Source organism: Neolamprologus multifasciatus, chromosome 17 (assembly GCF_963576455.1).
Source record: "Neolamprologus multifasciatus chromosome 17, fNeoMul1.2, whole genome shotgun sequence".
NCBI classification, from domain to species: Eukaryota; Metazoa; Chordata; class Actinopteri; order Cichliformes; family Cichlidae; genus Neolamprologus; species Neolamprologus multifasciatus.
Genome location: NC_140455.1, coordinates 37,828,105 through 37,845,489, shown reverse-complemented (window position 1 = coordinate 37,845,489; position 17,385 = coordinate 37,828,105). Strand labels below are relative to the sequence as shown.

General features: G+C 42.8%; 1 protein-coding gene across 2 annotated transcripts; it reads right to left on the bottom strand.

Moving 5' to 3' along the window:
• Positions 1 to 5,269: 5,269 nt before the first annotated feature.
• On the bottom strand, positions 5,270 to 17,135 carry mknk2b (MAPK interacting serine/threonine kinase 2b). Of its 2 annotated transcripts, XM_085136896.1 has the most exons (14): positions 17,001 to 17,135; positions 16,249 to 16,471; positions 15,745 to 15,835; positions 15,480 to 15,581; positions 15,289 to 15,386; positions 12,988 to 13,067; positions 12,800 to 12,873; positions 12,587 to 12,691; positions 12,442 to 12,497; positions 12,243 to 12,338; positions 9,044 to 9,238; positions 8,775 to 8,939; positions 8,630 to 8,670; positions 5,270 to 8,529 (listed from the first exon to the last, which is right to left on the bottom strand). In XM_085136896.1, exons 2-14 carry the CDS (start codon positions 16,297 to 16,299, stop codon positions 8,256 to 8,258), a joined length of 1,428 nt encoding a protein of 475 aa, XP_084993022.1. In that variant the 5' UTR covers positions 16,300 to 16,471; positions 17,001 to 17,135; the 3' UTR covers positions 5,270 to 8,255. The 2 variants fall into 2 exon arrangements, with proteins under 2 accessions (XP_084993022.1, XP_084993023.1); XM_085136897.1 differs by lacking the exon at positions 16,249 to 16,471 and having other exon boundaries at positions 17,001 to 17,123.
• Positions 17,136 to 17,385: the final 250 nt, after the last annotated feature.

Genomic DNA, 17,385 nt, shown 5'->3' with positions numbered 1-17,385 from the left:
ATTTTGAGGCGGACACTTCTCCGTTTATAATACGGGAGCTGACAATGTGTTGGCTATTTATTCATTTATTTCCCCGAACATGTCCAGAACCTTAAACACACCGAGTCAAGCTAATTCCAGAACACCTGAATGTGCCCTTCATGGTACGTGTGAAAGCCAAGTAAAAGAGACAAGTGTTTCAAGATTTTATTTCACATAAGTCAGATATCTCAAAGACAGACCTGGTGAGGAGGAAGAAAAAAGAAAACCATGTCACAGCACAAACAACGGTGGTTGTAGATGTTGGTCCACCTTTAGAGCTCGGAACATTCACGAAACCCTGGTTAGATAAAACACCTGTGCCGTTTCCACTACAACGGGCAAAAATGTTTAAGGAAGGGGGAATAATTACATATCTGGGCCGTACAGATTTAACTCAGTGTTTTTGAGAATTGTGCCAACTTATTCAGTCACCATCTTTTTAGTTAGCCGCGAAAAATAAATGCCTCAAACTTACAGACTTAAAAATAGGTCTCAAATAAGGGAACTACTTCCTTGAACACCCAAACAGCCTGTTAATGCGATTAACCTTTGGATTGATCATTTATTTAATCTTTCTAAAGCCCACATTAAGCATTTGTGGATGGTCACAACTTTGAGGGTTTAAAAATGAGTAACCTATCAATACATAATTTAGAAGGTGGTTGGCGCTATCAACCAGACTTCCTGTACTAAAAAAAGATGAATAAATTGCACACCCTCCAGGTAAAGAAAACATTAGCCGGCTCCTAATGTGGTCCTACCTGATACCTACCTTCAGCTCCACTGGCAAATTTCTAACTAAGCGCTGCTCGTGGTTTTTGTGCCCTCCACTCGGACACGGGGTCCAATTAGTAGAGGTGGGCAGACCGATAGTACCGATACCAAGGCTAGTATTGGTATGGGATCGATACTAGCACAATGAGATCGATACTAAATCCTCCAAGTTCAGCATGTAGCATGAATTGTGTTAAAATTGTGTTGGATTTTTATTTTTGGGAAACATCTAGTGCGATAAATGTCTTAACTTTTTTATGTTAACTGTGGCGTCTAATTTTCAAAATGCAACAAAACCAGTGGAGTGTTTTGTTGTGTTAACAGTGATTTAGTGGTCATTAAAATGTGTTCAGAATTTAAAAAGTCAGGACACACTGCTCTCATCTAGTTTACATGTATTGGTATCGGCAATACTGGCCCTGCAGTATCGCTCAGCGCTACCAGTTTGATCCAGCTCAGCTTCAGGTGTGCAGGTCAGTAATCAGTGACGTAATAATTGGCAGTCTTTCAACGCCTGAACCTTTGGCTGGTTTACTTCAGTGCTTTGCAAAAGTGAGCCACTCCTTATTTCTTTATACTTTGCATGGAAATAAAAAACAGTTGCAGTGATTTATTAAGATATGTGCAAATGTACACAGAAAGCCTCGATTATGCAAAAGAGTTTGAAAGTCAGTATTTCATATGAATCCCTTTATTCTTCAACACATTCTGACTTATTCTTATGGATAATAGTTTGGCTTTTAATTTTACATAAGCTGAAGTTCACAGTATTGATTTTCTACGGCAAAAACATTCAACAAACTCACTATTTTAAAATGTTTGCCCCATTGATAATGTAGATTTTTCAAAATTAAAGCCTTTTATTTAAAAAAAAATACAAATATTTTTAGGACTTGCAATGTTTAGAGTGCTGATTACATTCAAGAACTGGAAGACTGGATTAGACTTTATAGGAAAACATTTGAAACAGCTGGGATGAGAAGCAGCTCATGATCTAAAGAATACCATCTTATCTTTAAAACATGTTGAGGTAACGCTGTGGCATGTATGGCTGCCAGTGTTACCTTGTCACTGATGTTTACTGATGATGCGGCTGCTGATAGAAGTAACAGGATGAATTATAAAGTGCGCAGGGCGATGCGTTCTGCTCAGAATCACCAAAATCTGTAGAAATGCCCCAAGAGCTTCTCTTATAAGACACGGGATATTATTCAGTGGCCAAGTCAGTCACCTGATTTCAACCCAACAGAGCCGCTTTTCAGTTATTAAATACAAAACTCAAGGCAGAGAGTCTCATAAACAACGTCTGGCAGAGCATCTCAAGGGAGCAAACGGCATTTGGCAATTTAGAGTTCAGGCCGTCACTCACAGCAAAAGATTCTCATTCAAGTATTAAAAAATAAGCCGAACATTTAAGATTGTTAGTCTGTCCGGTTATTTTTGAGCCTCTGCAGATGAGGGGCCAAGTTAATGCAAAATCTTTGGGTTAAACTTCAGTCACATTTTGATTGTTTGATTTAGCGTCTGCTGTGCTGGTGTCAGAGCCAAAACTAGAGAAATAAAACGAGCCTCTGTCCAACAATGGATTTTGTAGCAGCCTGTAGAATTGTAGAGAAATTTCATCAAACAGATGAAAATGATAAGATCTAGAAATACTCTACTGATTTTAGCTAGTATTGCTTACACCTGTTACTTTGCTGTAAAATGGCACAAATGTGTCGGCGGCGAGAAAAACAACAGGGCGTCATGAAAGGCTTTAAAGATGACGCTTTTATTTCACCTGATTTATTGTAACTACCTTCAGTGAACTGATATGCGTTGCTTTTCACACAGATATCTTTGTAGCTCCTGTTAAAGATGAAGTGGCTCGTCTTGGACTTATTCAATTTAAGGTCATACACAGGGTGCATTTCTCTAAGTCTAGACTTTCTGAATTGTATCCAGAAGTGGAAAATAAATGTGATAAATGCCATGGTTCTCCTTGTCACCTTAGCCACATGTTTTTTCTGTGTCCTGAGCTACAAAGTTTCTGGACAGGGTATTTTGCTATTATGTCGACTGTTCTTGGGGTAACTCTTCGTCCTTGTCCTCTGATTGCTGTATTTGGGATTCCTGTTCGCTCACTTACACTTGATTCCACACAAAAGGATATTATAGCCTTCACATCCCTATTAGCCAGACGTCTAATATTGTTGCATTGGAAGTCTGTTAAGCATCCTACTATTACCCGGTGGCTTAATGATGTCATGTTTTTTTTAAAAGTTGAAAAAATTAAATATACGTTGAGAGGTTGCACAGCCAAATTTTTTCACAAGTGGCAACCCTTTATCTCTTATTTTGCTAGTCTAGAGGTATTGCCTGTTTAAATGTACTTCTGTTACTGTTATATTCCTCTAATATGTTTGATGGTTGTGTTGATCTGTGTGGGACTGGGAGGAAGGGGGGGGTCCTTGTTTTAGAATGCGTTGTTTTTTTTCATGTATATATATAAGTTTATTTACTTAGAAAAATGAAGAAAGGTTGATTGTATTTCGGTAACTGCAAGTACTGTTGTTTTCTTTTTTCAATAAAAATATTTTCAAAAAAAAAAAAAGATGAAGTGAAACAGGCAACTACTCGGCTCCATTATTTATTATTATAAAATGCAAACCAGATGTCAATACAGAGCTGATTGTTTTCACAGGGAAAAAACCAAAAGCAAAAGTAAATGGACTGAAACCACGACACAAATATATCTAAAGACACACAAATAGACTTCAGCAGGCCCTGTAGCTTATTAATAAACATGCTCATATGATTCATGTTAGAGAAATCCTTCCTTCTCAACAACTCTGCGCACGCACACGTTATCTGCCGCTCGTTTACCCCGCCTGCACGTCCCGTTGTAATGCTTTAACAGGACAGCAGGGGGAGACAAATACCTGCGTGTTCCCGTGGATCACGCCATGTTTCCTGGACACCGCACAGAAAACACACTGCTGTTGCATCATGCAGTTTCCACAGACCTCTGACGCTTTTTCTGCGCCGAACAAGAAGTTATGCAACAGTGTGAGAATGCGTGTGTTTTGGCCTCCGCTGATAAACCCACGCAGTGACTGCGTGAAGTCCTGCCAGTCCACATGTAAGGGGGACGAGATAAAGCATCACCACGACTGCACGGGTGCAAGTTGAAAACCCCCCTTTGATAAAATATGTTTAATATATTAAAAAAAGGGCCTCAAACTCGCGGCCCGGGGCCACTTGTGGCCCACGTCACTCCTAGTTGTGGCCCGTGAAGAAATCTAATGCACAAAGTACTTTTACTGTCAGGGAGGATTTATCTGTTGTTGTGAAGTTAAAATTAAAAATGACTGAATATGAAGCCAACATGAGCAGAGAGCACGAACATGCCGAGGGATGGGCTGTGTTAGCTCAGTGAAAGAGCCACAAACAAATGTGTACACGTATGTCTGCATTTGTATTTTATTAAATACGAACAAAATAAAAGCAGAAGTGATGCCACATGTGTGACCAGGAGGACCAGTGTGTTTATTTGGTAGTTCAATGAAAGGCTTCAATTAGTTTACAGTTTTGTCTTCTTATACAATATTTGAAATTTAAAAAAACAAAACAAAAACACTACATTTCAGGAAATATTTGTGGGTTTTTCTTGTTTGTTTGTTTTGTGGCCCTCCAATGAGACGACAGTGTCAGCAGGGGCCCACAGATCATTTAAGTTTGGTTTAAATCAGACAGAAATATCACTAATAGATTGTAGTGATCATCTTATTGAAAATAACTGAGCATTAGTTTCACCTGCCTGACATAAACAAGAGATCTAAAGACACGACGGTGAATCAGGAAGGACATTTTTCACCTTTTAAGATCAGTTTTGACTAAATAATCGTTCAATAATCACATTAGCCAGTTAATTCTAAACCAGTTGCTGTAACCTCGTTACTGCAGCACACAGAACACTTCTTGTGCAGTGTCATCATTTTTGTCCTCTCTCCACGCACGTTTGACCAAGCCCAGCTGATAACATCTCTTGAGATATTTCCATCTGCACAGCTGACTAATCACGGGATGCTGCTGAAATCACACACTGACGTTTTTCGTTAATTCAGCAGAAGGGATTTTGTGAGGATCATCAGGTGGCAGAGAGGCTGCAGCTCTTGCAGCAGGTTGCATCAGTCTGAAGAGCCTCCCCCTCACTGCTGCTGCAAGCGCGATTAACGTGTCATGAAACCACAGTCATATTTCCATGTGTGAGAAATATTTACCAACAGCCAAGGGCATATGTGGCACAGCTCACGTTATCAGGGAGTGTTACTGATACTGGGATTTACAGCAGATTCAGCTGAAACGGCCTCAGCCTTGGCCCGAAGATAAGCCTTCTAGTTAATGTGAAACTACTGAGAGTGCAGGGAAAGTCCAGATCTGTCACTTTCCTGGTTTCAAGCAAAAACAAAAAGAAAAAGTGACCAGACGAGAATGTCGTTCAAAGCATTTTATTGCATTTTTTTTTTTTTTTTTTTTTTAGAAAAACAATACAAAATTCCAAAGCGACGGTCATAAACGTCACCTTGGGTGAACTGCAATCATTCACATGGTACAGTAAAGTGCTTATTTTAAATCAAAATACCTTGTACTACAGGATGTATTCGTTTGAAGCCACTTCCCATGAACACAATGGTCTCAGGGGCGATTCAGACAGTGTTAAAAATCAGGTGTCGACCCAAAGCCTGGACTGGATCTGACTGGCACACTGTGCTCATGAGAAGGAACCATTTAAATGGTCTGATCTGCCTTAAATGCTTTCACCTGCAGGCTACATTCAGATTGTGGGGAGACTGATGGTACTATCCATTCGAATGACTGAATTTTAACGACGTCAGCGACAATATACAAAAAAAAAAAAAAGAAAAAGAAAGAAATTAACAGAGGCTGAAGGATATCACTTTGTCCCCTTTCTCCCAATAAAAGGCAGTCAAAAGAAAACAAAAGCTACTGCCATTCGACATAAAGTAGAAATGGTCATGACCCAGAAAACCCTTACTGTACTGGTCGGGATATTACAGAGTATGGCCACAGTGTGCGTTTTGAGTATCCACCCCCATTCAAAGACAGGGACAAACTCAGTTGTGTGAAGACCCCCCCCCCCCGAAAAAGGCAGAATACTGATCTGTATATTTTCACCCCCCACAAAGATTGCCTTGATCATTAGCTTAATGCTTTGAGATTACCAATAAGTAAAGTAGTTTCCAAAATGAAGAAACAGCTGCATACACATATTCAAGTAAGTCTTATTATAAGACATAAACCCTCATAACTATGCATCTGTAGAAAGGTATTCTTAGAACTATTACAGTGTCCTATTAACAGAACAACGGGTCATCTGACACCATTTCCAGAGTACCGTCGCTGCAGTGCTGCCAACAGGACACGGAGACGATCAGAAGTTCCCCACTTATCTCTGCTAGGTCGTGGATCGTATGTTTCAATGTCATGACTTGAACCCTCTTTGGTGAAATGGCTACAGTGCTGAGAGACGTCATCGCCATTACCTGTCAGTTTCAGAATGAGCTTTAACTTAATCTAATTAACGACAAAGAAAGATTATTGCCAACGCAGAGTAGGGAAGAATGAACATGTACCAGCCACTCATGGATAACTGCTCCAAATTCACCAGCAACTTCATACTAATGTTTTCTGTGTCTGAAATGTACCAGCCACTTTCATGTTTTACCACATTGGTGCTGGTGCCAATTCCCCACCCTGCTCACATATAAAAAAAATAATATATATATATATATATATATAACACTTAAAAACTTGCCTTCACTGGGCACGAACGCTCCAGGTCAACTTAAACTTTCTCCATTTTTACCTCATACACCACATACTCAACTTTAAAAACTCAAAAACAAAACAAACATTAAAAAAAAAAAAAAAACATCTGGTGTTTCACCTGAACTGAACAGCACCTGCATGGAAAAAAACTCTCCACAGAAAAGAAAAAAAAAAAGCTTATTAACAGCCATACAAAAAAGAATAAAAATAAAATCAGTGTGGCACATTGACATGGAGTTTTCAAACTTGGAAAAAAAAAGTAAACAGCTAAATGTCTGAAGTTTTTTTGTCTTTTTGTGGAATGTTTTTCCTTTTTGTGTTTATTTTATTTATTTTTCCCCTCTGCCTCTAACATTTAAAGAAAATTTGCGACATCATTCTGGGAGGGGCGGCGTGTCGTTAGAGACAACGTTGAGACCCTGAAGGACGAGGAGGACGAAGATGATGGTCCGAATAAATCTGATCAACAAATGACAGTCTGGTCACATTGGGCAAAATGTGCTTTTCAACCCCTTCGCAGGAGTTTAAACTTTTACTGCCAAAATATTTAAAGTTAAATCCATAAATTGATCTGTAGAAAAAAAAAAAAAAAATACAAATTCTGGTTGTAGCAAGGGGACGTCAAATTCTTTACAATGAAAGTAACACTGACCCAGTTCACTTGCGTAGCCGTTTTAAGTACTGTATAATTAGCTTAACAAATAAGCCAGATATACACGCTATGAGCTTTGGCCCCTCCCCCCTCCCCGGCGGCCATCAAGCATGACCAAGTCAAATCAATTCACTAGTTTTAGATTCAATTTAGAAGAAAAGGAAAAACCGCATCAACCGATGCAGCGGCAAGTCGTAGCTGGTCAGGTACAAACAGCCGTTGCCCTTTGAGCACTAAGTGCACGGCGACCGAGCTGGATAAGTGCGCATCTCAGACATTTACACAGAGTCGACTGTAAAGAGCTCATCTTAAACGGAGGGGAACAAAAAAACAAAAAAAGACTTTGAAGAGTCTCCAGCCAACGGCCCGCGCCTCAGGCACGGACAGCACCGGCTTACAGCCCTTCAACCCTTATTACACTGAATCCTTTCAAGACAGGAACAGCCTTCATCTCGGCATATTGCATAAGCTTGTACGTATGTGCAGATGGGCCGTTCATGCATATACATACAGGCAAAAAACATTCCAGATAACTTAATTCACAGTGGATCCAGTTGTAACGTGGGAGCAGCACAACAGGTTGTCCTTTGGTGTCTGAGCTTAGTTTCGAAGATCTATGTTCGGATTTCTTCTGAACTGAGTTGCATGAGGAAAAAAAACAAAAACAAACAAAAACCAACATAACTTAGAAAATACTTTGCTGTCTAACAAGTCATTAACTGGCCCTCCTCCCCAACCTGGAAGTGCACATAGCTGTGTTTGCTATATGCAGGCCCTGTGCTGATGTGCTTCAGAAGTGCTGGAGAAGGGCAGAAGGCATTTAGAGGAAGGGCTGCAGGCAGCATCTCCCTTTACAGCTGGCAAGAGAACCTGAATAGCAGAGGGACCGAGGCCAGAGAGGGGCCAGAACTGAGGAGGAAGAGTCTCAGGGCAGTCGTGGAACAGGACTCGAATCATAACGGAAGGTCGGGAAGATTCAGGCACAGTCTCCCACGATGACGAGGGGGGCCAAGAGCTGACGAAGCTCGGCGGCGGAGACGGGCCCGCCTTTCGGCTGGCTGCTTCGCTGCCTGCGCTTGGCCAGCTTGGAGTTGGAAGGAGGAGAGAGGCGCATGGACGAGCCAGAAGCGGTAACAAAAAATTGGACTTCCTGCTGCTGCTGCTCTTCCATGCCATCCTGTTCAGCCAGCTGCCGGTTCACAGCCATGGCCTTATCTGCAAAAACTGTAAGATCCCTGGCACTGCTGGTCCTGATGAGGAAAAGGGGGAAAGAGATTAAACTGTGATCAAAGCAGGCATAAAGTTGGAAATGTTTATTGTCAGAGTGTCTTGTCGCTCTTAATTTCTCACCTCTGATGTAAGATGGATGTTGGCAAAGTGTCAGATGCACCCTGAAAAATCAAAGTCATGTTATTGTTTTTGTTTGATTTGAACAACTTTACTGGGATTTGCCTAAAATGCAAAAAAAGTGGCATAGTGGTGGATTCAGACTCACCCCCAGCACCCAGGGGTGCTGCAGCACCTGACTGGCACTCAGACGGCTTTTGGCATCCCGGACCAGAAGTTTGGATATCAGGTCTTTGGCACTTGAGGAGATGTGAGCCCAATCTTTTTCCGGAAACTCATATTTTCCTTCCTGGATGCTCTCAAATAAAGTGTTCTGTAAACAGATACGAAACATTTGTAAATGTTACTTTGCTCTGAACTCACAAAGATAACGTTAGACAAACAAAACTCACAGGAATGAATTCATCACAGTCTTACCTGGCAGGTGTGGCAGGGTTCACCTAATTCCCAGCCACAGCCGCCACCACAGCGGCCTACGAATGGAGGATAGCCACTTAGCATGATGTACAGAATGACTCCAAGACTCCACAGGTCACAGCGCTTGTCGTAAATTGTAGCTTCTTCGCTGAAGGCCTCAACTACCTCCGGTGCCATGTACTCTGCTGAGCCGCACTAAAAGAAGAACAACAAAGCCAGTGCGTTAGCCCCAAGGGACGAAAAACACAAAGCGTAGCATGAAAGAGTTAAACCGGAGGAAAAAGAGAAGCTTTGCTTGGCTGCTGCCACATTCTTTCACTCAGCTGACACCTCGTGGCTCCGAGTGTGAAAGCTAAGGCCCCACTCTTAGCTTGTGGGGTGGGGGCAGTCGCGTGATTATCTGCAGTAATGGGTTCACTTAAAATCTACAAAACTGCTCGTCTTAGTCCGTTGAACATTTCTTAGTTGGAACGTGTTATGAAGCAGGTTTGTGTGGGTAGACGGCGAGTGGTGAGTCACTGCTTTGATCACGCAGCTGTACACAGCCCAGGCAGACTTTGTTGAGGGCAAGGACAGACTCAGCTCTACCAGCATGTTGTTATGTAGCTAGGAGAGAAATTAGGCCAAACCCCGAGCATGGAAAAGAGGATTGGCTGTCCTGCATAACCAGAGACCGGGCTGAGCCCTGGTTAGTTACATAACTTGAGAACACAAACAGCGAGTACTGTTCTAATAGTTTTAGTTGGAGGGAAAAAGCAGGTCGTTGGTTCAGCAGGACAAAGATCAGCTTCATTTCTGAGACGCTTTAGCCCTTTTGTCACGAAGTCCTCCCACATATCCTTCATTCCATCTGTGGAGGCGCATGTTTACATTGAGCAGGCCTCCATTGTGTCCCAGTAACATAAACCAGCTGTCTGCTAACTCCACCTCCAGTTTTATGTAATGAAGTTTGCTGCACAGGAATCTCATTTCAGACAAAGACGCTTCTGTCACAGAAAATCCCAACCCCCATGTTTCCGCCATCATCGAGTCTGGGGCAACTGCTTACACAGACAATCCTCCAGGATTCAAGTCAAATGCAGCTGCCGCACAAACACACAAACACACTTTTTTTTGCCAACCAAGGTACTTTGAAACTGAAGACTAATGCAATAGTTGTGTTATCATAAACAGCTATCAAGGCTAATCGCGTTTAAAAGCTGCTTTACCACCCTTAATCACAAACAAGTCAGGACATAGATAGCCAGTCTATGACTACCTGCAGCTGATAAGGGCTAAAAGAGGGCAGTCAAATAACAGTAATCGTGGCTCTTTGGCACAGACTTGAACATAAACTTGCATTTGTTCTTCCGGTGCTGTTGCACACCTTGCGAACTTGCAGTCACATCCTCTTCAAACCTTCCAGTAAGCTGCAGAGAGCTGTTAATCAGCTGCTGTTACCACAGGATTTGTCGGTATTGCAACCTGGGGCTTTCCTACGACCATGTGACTAGTCACACCATACCCACAGCACCGATGACACACCTCTGGTGTTTGTAAATGAAAGGATTACTAGGAGAGGCTTACAGGAAGAAGACATGTCCTGTCCTCAAGAAACTGCACCTACCTTTATGACAGGTACAAACAAGCAGTTTCCTCAATTAAACAGTCTAAACTGCTTGTGTGCAGTGTTACAGTTTCCAGCTGCTACAATATAAACCTCGGCATTCGAACAGCCAGAATTACATCTCACTGAGCACATAGGTGGGCAATCACTCACGCAGAATTCCTAGTAAACTAAAATTAGCCTTTTTCCTAGAAGGGTCTATCTCGGCTCATTCGAGTCCCTATTTTCCCAGTTTACACCCAGTATAGCACCACTACATTTACAGTAAACCTGTAAATCATTCAATGTATTTGAGAACCAGAGAACTGTGCTTCAAATGCAAACGTGCATATTGTGCAACAGCAGAGAAGTGGTTACAGGGGGCCCAGAGAGAGTACCAGTCGTGAGATGAAAATCATAACATTGTTCCTGTGATCAAGCAAGGAAAACAAGCCAGAGCGCATGAGCGGGCAGAGTTCGCACCTCCCAGTTATCCTCCCCCTCCCACTGGGCTATCCAATCACATCTCAGTTGCCATGTGTGGGGGGAGAGAGACTAAAATTTCTAGAACAAGCCTTATGCACAGCTATTGTATGAAGTACATAAAGAAAGCGCAGACCAGCACAAGAGTGGTTGGGGCCACTGGGCGGAGACTGAGCTGAAAGAAGAGGGTGTATGTTTTTTCCTCCTCTCACCACACAGAGAGAAAGGAGAAATAAGCAAACGCTTGTGGGGGGTTTTTCACTGCGACTCCTTCATATCACAGGACACAGCCTTGTAAAAGTTATCATGTACCCTCCAGTGTTACATCCCAGGGCGATCACACCACGTTCTGTACTCCAGAGGCTTTTCTCCCATTGAACGAACACTTTAATATATTACTGGATCAACTTAACCTGATTTTAGACTAAAGCACATGACACCTCTTGGCCCCAAACCATATCCCCTTCAACAAGTCCGGGGATGGGCCCTCCATCCATTATTTCTGTGCGAGGAAGATGAAGTTACCAAAGCCGAAAGCCCCCACCCACCAAACCACATTCCTGAGGGCTGAGCTGCTATCCCTCACCTGCTCTGCTCCATCTATTCAGCACACTAGATAACCAGCAAGTGTTGACACAAGTAGAAAGCTTGCCAGTTCAACTTTACCACTCCTCTCTGAGGCTTCCTGCTGTTCTGGACGCTGATCAGCGGCGTCGCTTTGTGTTGTGACGACAGCCACAAAGTTAAACAATCATAACCCCCAGACTCAAGCTCATGACCCCTCAGTGTTTGCTATTGATTAGACATCAACGGACATCAACATTAAATACACAGATATGCTTCCAAATGTTAACACACTGAAGTACCGGCACGATAAGAGGAACATAAAACTTGAGCACATCCAGGAAACAACCCATGTCATTTCAGAGAAACTGCCCAGCAGTAAACTACTGTAAACATCAGTTAACCCCACGGAGGACTGGCCAATGTTCAGCCAGGTAACACTTGATAAACACATTTACAACCGCTTTTATCCACAGCAAGAAAACAAATCACTATGTCACTGTGTAACTGATTAATCTGCTCCTGGATCGGCGATTTTAAAAACATTTTTTTGGACGAGTAACTTACAGGAGTGAGGAGCTCAGGGGTGGAGATGGGTGAGCTGTCACTGTTCAGCTTGATCCCACTGCCTAAGTCAAAGTCACAGATCTTGACCGGGCATATCTGAGAAAAAGAGCAGATTTTAACAAAAGAGCAGCAGCTTTACCGACACGTCAGCTGACCTCTGAAACACGTTTAGGCATAAATATCTCTGCAGTAAACTCACCTTGTGTGCACTCTCACAGAGAATGTTTTCAGGTTTCAGGTCTCTATGTGCCATTCCTAAAAACAAAAAGATGCCTGTTATATCTATATTTAATTTGAAACTGTGAGCAGTAATACTGCTTGCCATTTTGTACAAATGATCTTACCCTTGTTATGAAGGAAATCTAGAGCACTGGCAATGTCCTGCACCACGAGACAGGCCTCCTGCTCACTGAAGTGCTGTCTCTTGTGAATGTGTTCCAAGATTGACCCTGGGAGGGAAATGAGAGTCCATTAGCTCCATCTAAAAGCTAAATGCTTTCAAACACTCACCAAAGCAGCAGAATTTCTTTGTAAACTAGCAGCTGTAATTTACTAACCTCCTCTGAGCTTCTCAAACACCAGGTAGAATTTGTCTTCCTCTTCAAAAAACTCCACCAGCTCCAGGATGTTTCTGCAGAAAACAAAAAGGAGTCATTTGAGGTCTGCAGTGTGATGATGAATAAAGGGCTTTGTGACTGCCTCCATACGACTATCAAGTAGTTTTGTCAGAACAGCAGAAAGTTACCTATGGCCCTGGCACTGGTAGAGCATCTCAACCTCACGGAAGACACGACTGCGGCTGTGACCCGGCCTTTTCTCGATTATCTGCAACAGAAAAGCACCAAAGCTGAGCCCACTTTGTCCAGAAATAGCCCATTTGTGTTTTTATACAGAAAAGGATGGAGGACAATTCTTAAAGTGCTTAGTATACATATTTGTGGGCATGGCAGCCACTCTCACTGCACCGCAAACCCCACTTGCGGCTGTGTTTAATGGAAAGCAGACGGTATAGAGCTCACTATACAGTCCATATGCAGTCCCCTATAATGAGCTTCCTTCCCAACGTTTTCCTGCTTGCCAACCTTTATCCTACCCTGTGACACACTTGCAGAGATAGTTTAACCTACTTTCAGCACTGCCCGGCATACCAGAGACAGAGCTGAATGAAAATAACAGCTCCCAGTCTCTATGTTTAACCTTTATGCACAACCCATATGTAAATCTTAAGGAGCCATAAGTGTTCCCTTCAAAACATCCCATGACCTAATCCAAAATGTTTACAATTATCAAAACTGCTCTAAAAATAACCGAGCTGCAGTGAGGGCCACCAGCTGCATAATGCTGTGCCAAGAGAGACAGAAAGATAGACTGCTGACACCAAAGCAAAAAGCCTGAATTTTCCAGCTCTGGTCTGTTATTGTGTGCTTGGGAGGCTGTGCATGCTTCTCTTCCTGGTAGCTGGATTACAGCTGCTATTGAAGCCCACTGGGGCCAGAGCTGCAGTATGTGTCTAGGATTAATACACAGACAAGAGGCCTGTGAGCAGTCCAAAGCCTGTGTACTGTTCCAGTCTGAGTCAGCAGGACAACAATCAGCTCACCCTCTCCTGCCACAGCAGAACTCCCACCCTGGTAGATGTTTCCACACAGAAACTATAAGGTTGAAGAATGCATTGCAATCTCGAATAGGAGGACACTATTTTTAAAGTGGTAGATTTAAGGTCGCTTATCCAAATTGCAGCTCGTGAAACATCGGCCTGCTGAAAAGCGAGACCTCACTGCAGGTTCTGACATCAACCCAGGCTTGTGAAATAATAGCTTTAAACAGGACTTGTTTGGGAGCCTTCAGACACACGCTGCTCGGCCCTCTGTGCGTCTATGGGTGCCTGAAGCTTTTGTTGCGTTTGCAACAGAGCCCGCACAGGCGGTTCACCCCCCTACTCCCCCTGTGTCTAGAGAGGGGGAGGGGAGAGACGGGACATCTGGCAGGAGTAGTCTGAGTCCCCCTCGACTCCCAGCAGACTGTCCTACCTCCTCCCCCAGGACTGCATAGTCCCAAGGGATCCATGACAAATCACTCTGGGACAAACTAACTGATCAGTCACATGAGGATCTGTGTACAGCACCTCTGAAATATTAATTAGGAAAAAAAATAAATAAATAAGATATGGACACTTGCACTAAAGAAGCAGCCTTTAACTCAGACTTGTTCCATACATGAACAAAATCTGGGGAATAACTGTAATTAATGTTGATGTCCAACGAGCAAATGGGATTTCAAAAGAAAAATAGTGGATTATTTAAATTTTTGCACACTTCAGCAAAAAACAAATAAATACATAAAGATTTCACAATGTTTTGCTCCTAAAACAAGGAAATGACTTTGTAATAAAAAAGGAAGTCCCCGAGAGTTGAACATGTGCATACAAGTCCTCACGCCATTCAAAAAGGAAATCGAAAAAGTAACTGTACAGAGTGAGAACAAAGCAGTGTAAACACACCAGGTCACAACCCTCACCCATCACCCCTCCTTCCTTTCTGTGGGTTTTGTTTTGGCACAGCTAGCAGCACACAATGTTCTCTGTGCAAGCTGTAAAGAAAGGGGGAAGGTATATCATTTCCAGCTCTCTGATTGGCTGACGAGCTAGAAAAAGAGTCAAGGGGCGTGTCTACTAGCAGCAGCTAGTCTTTTGCACAAAAAGTGCATCACTAGCACAACAGAGGAAAGTCTGCAGAAAACCACTACAGAGAGCTGAACTGAGAGAAAGGATGAAGAGGCATCCTGTCCCAGACCAAAACTTTCCTCAAAATTTCTCAAGAAAAAGACGTGAAAAGGAAGCACAATAGAAACACTGATGCAATAGTATATTAAATTCCTCTCATGGCTCAGAGCCTCTTCACACAAAGGAATTTCATTACATAATCCAACTCTCTAACTGTAAGTGTAAAGCAGCCAAACAGAGTCCTAGCATCTCCTATAGGAATGTTTCATTGACAACAATACTTTAAAGCACACTGTATGCACTGTATGCGTGGAAGTGTCTTACCTTTACAGCATACTCTTTATTGGTGATGAGGTTGATGCATGTTTGCACTCTGGCATAAGCGCCTTCTCCCAAGACCTCTTCCTGCAGTCTGTAGACATCTGTGGCAAAAACAGCAAGTTAGCAAAACAATTACATGAAGGAGAGCAGCTTATACAGCTGTTTTTATAACAACTAGGAATGAAAGCTTTTACCCTCGAATCTTCCAGAGAAACTGTCAGTTGCCCGGCAACGCTTTTTCTTCTTGTTTCTCTTCTTGGCATCGGGGATGTCAATAGGCTGACTGGAAGGCATGTCTGTCAAAACAAGAGTGCCTACATTACCATCAGCTATTGATAGAGGAATGCAAACAAATCCCAAATACTGAAGGAGAAACTAGGGGGAGGTTTTAGTTATGTGAATTATACTGAACTTGGACAACGTTACCGTTTTAAAAAACAGCCAAGTCATAAAACTCACCATGTCTGGGGGAGGAGTCAAAATTAAATGATGAATCGATAAGATGGGATCCATTTTTAGTGAAGTCCTCTGATTCAAAGGGATTTTGCCCCTATGGAGTAATAACATGTTTGTTATGATGTGCAATCGCAGTGAACCATTCAAGATGAGAGCATCTATTGTCAGTCATAACACCTACTGTGACTATAAAGCCAAACTAGACTGAGAGGCTGACACATTTTGAATAATCGCTCATATCTGTTACACCAACACAAGAACGTCCCAAGGCCATAAGGATCTTTCTTGGTCATCTTTCAACTATTAGCTGTGGCATACTCGAGCCATAGATTCATCAGCTGCATGTGCCCGTGTCAGGAAGTATACCATGTTTGTCAGCCAGAAGATGCGTTTATCTATAGCTAGGTGAAGTCCCTTCTTATATATGTTGCCAAACGTGCTCTGATTACAATCTCACAAAAGGAGTGACAGGAGCTCGAGCTATCCCTGGATAGAGTTCCAGCTCACCTTGAAGGAGCGGTGGAATCCAGTGACCTCGGCGATCTTATTTTGCACCATTTTGCTTCGATTTGGTGTGTGGGGTGGGGGGGTTCCGATCAGGATATGCGGCGGCAGTGGTTTTTGAATCAATTTGCACTTCTCCGAAACAAACAAAATCGTTTCAGAGAGAGACGCAAGTGATCACACTGCGCTAGCTGGTCAGCTTGGTGCGGCGCTTTAAACGGGAGCCCTGTGGACGACACAATTTGAGACCCCAGCGTTACAATCCAGTGTAAAAAACACACAACACCTAAACTCTTCGTGTTTTCCAGATTGTGGACGATTAACTAAACGCTTAGGCAAACAGCAGGCTGGCTCATCTCTGTCGCGTGCGCATACAAACAGAGCGCGAGAGCGCAACAGCTAGCATTCAACGTCACTCCCATTTAGCTCGCCGTTAGGTTAGTTACAGACAGTTAAGCACGAGGACAGATCATTAAAATCATAGCAGTTTGGCTAATGAGTAAATATATCTAGAGGCCACGGTTAAAACGGCGAAACAGCTACAGGAAGGCTACCAACACACACAAAAACACATCTCCAGTCAAAATGTAACCCGCAAGTGCAAACCAGTTGACAGTTACATCAGCATTAACTTTAACGTCAGACAACAAAGATTAGCCAGTGAGCGTTAATACTGCATAGCGGTTCCAAAACAGCCATTTAGCTTTTAAATGGCAAAACAAAGCCGCAGCAGCTTGTTTTTTCTCCTTACTTACCCCGTTGTTGATTTTTATAGCTCCAGTGTTAGCGTCGTTGCTTGACCCACAGCTTCGAAAGCCGCAGAGGACGTCAAGGGGGGAATACGACTGATAGTTGGTGCGTGGAAGGTGGTTGAAAAGAACGGGTGTGGGTGTTTTTATAACCTCCCTTGACTCCGCCCTCCCGAGGCTTGCGTCAGCAGCCCGCACTGATCGCGTATATTCGAGAAAAGGCTATTGTGGCTGGGTACCGTTTCGTTTTGTTGAAGCGTTCTTTACAGCTTCTTAAGGGAAACAACACGAAAAGCTATTTAAATATGACACATAATAAGCACAACTTAATAAGTCGGCCATTTAGATTATGTATTATATTCTCGGTTGAACTCTAGACCATATTTTAGGA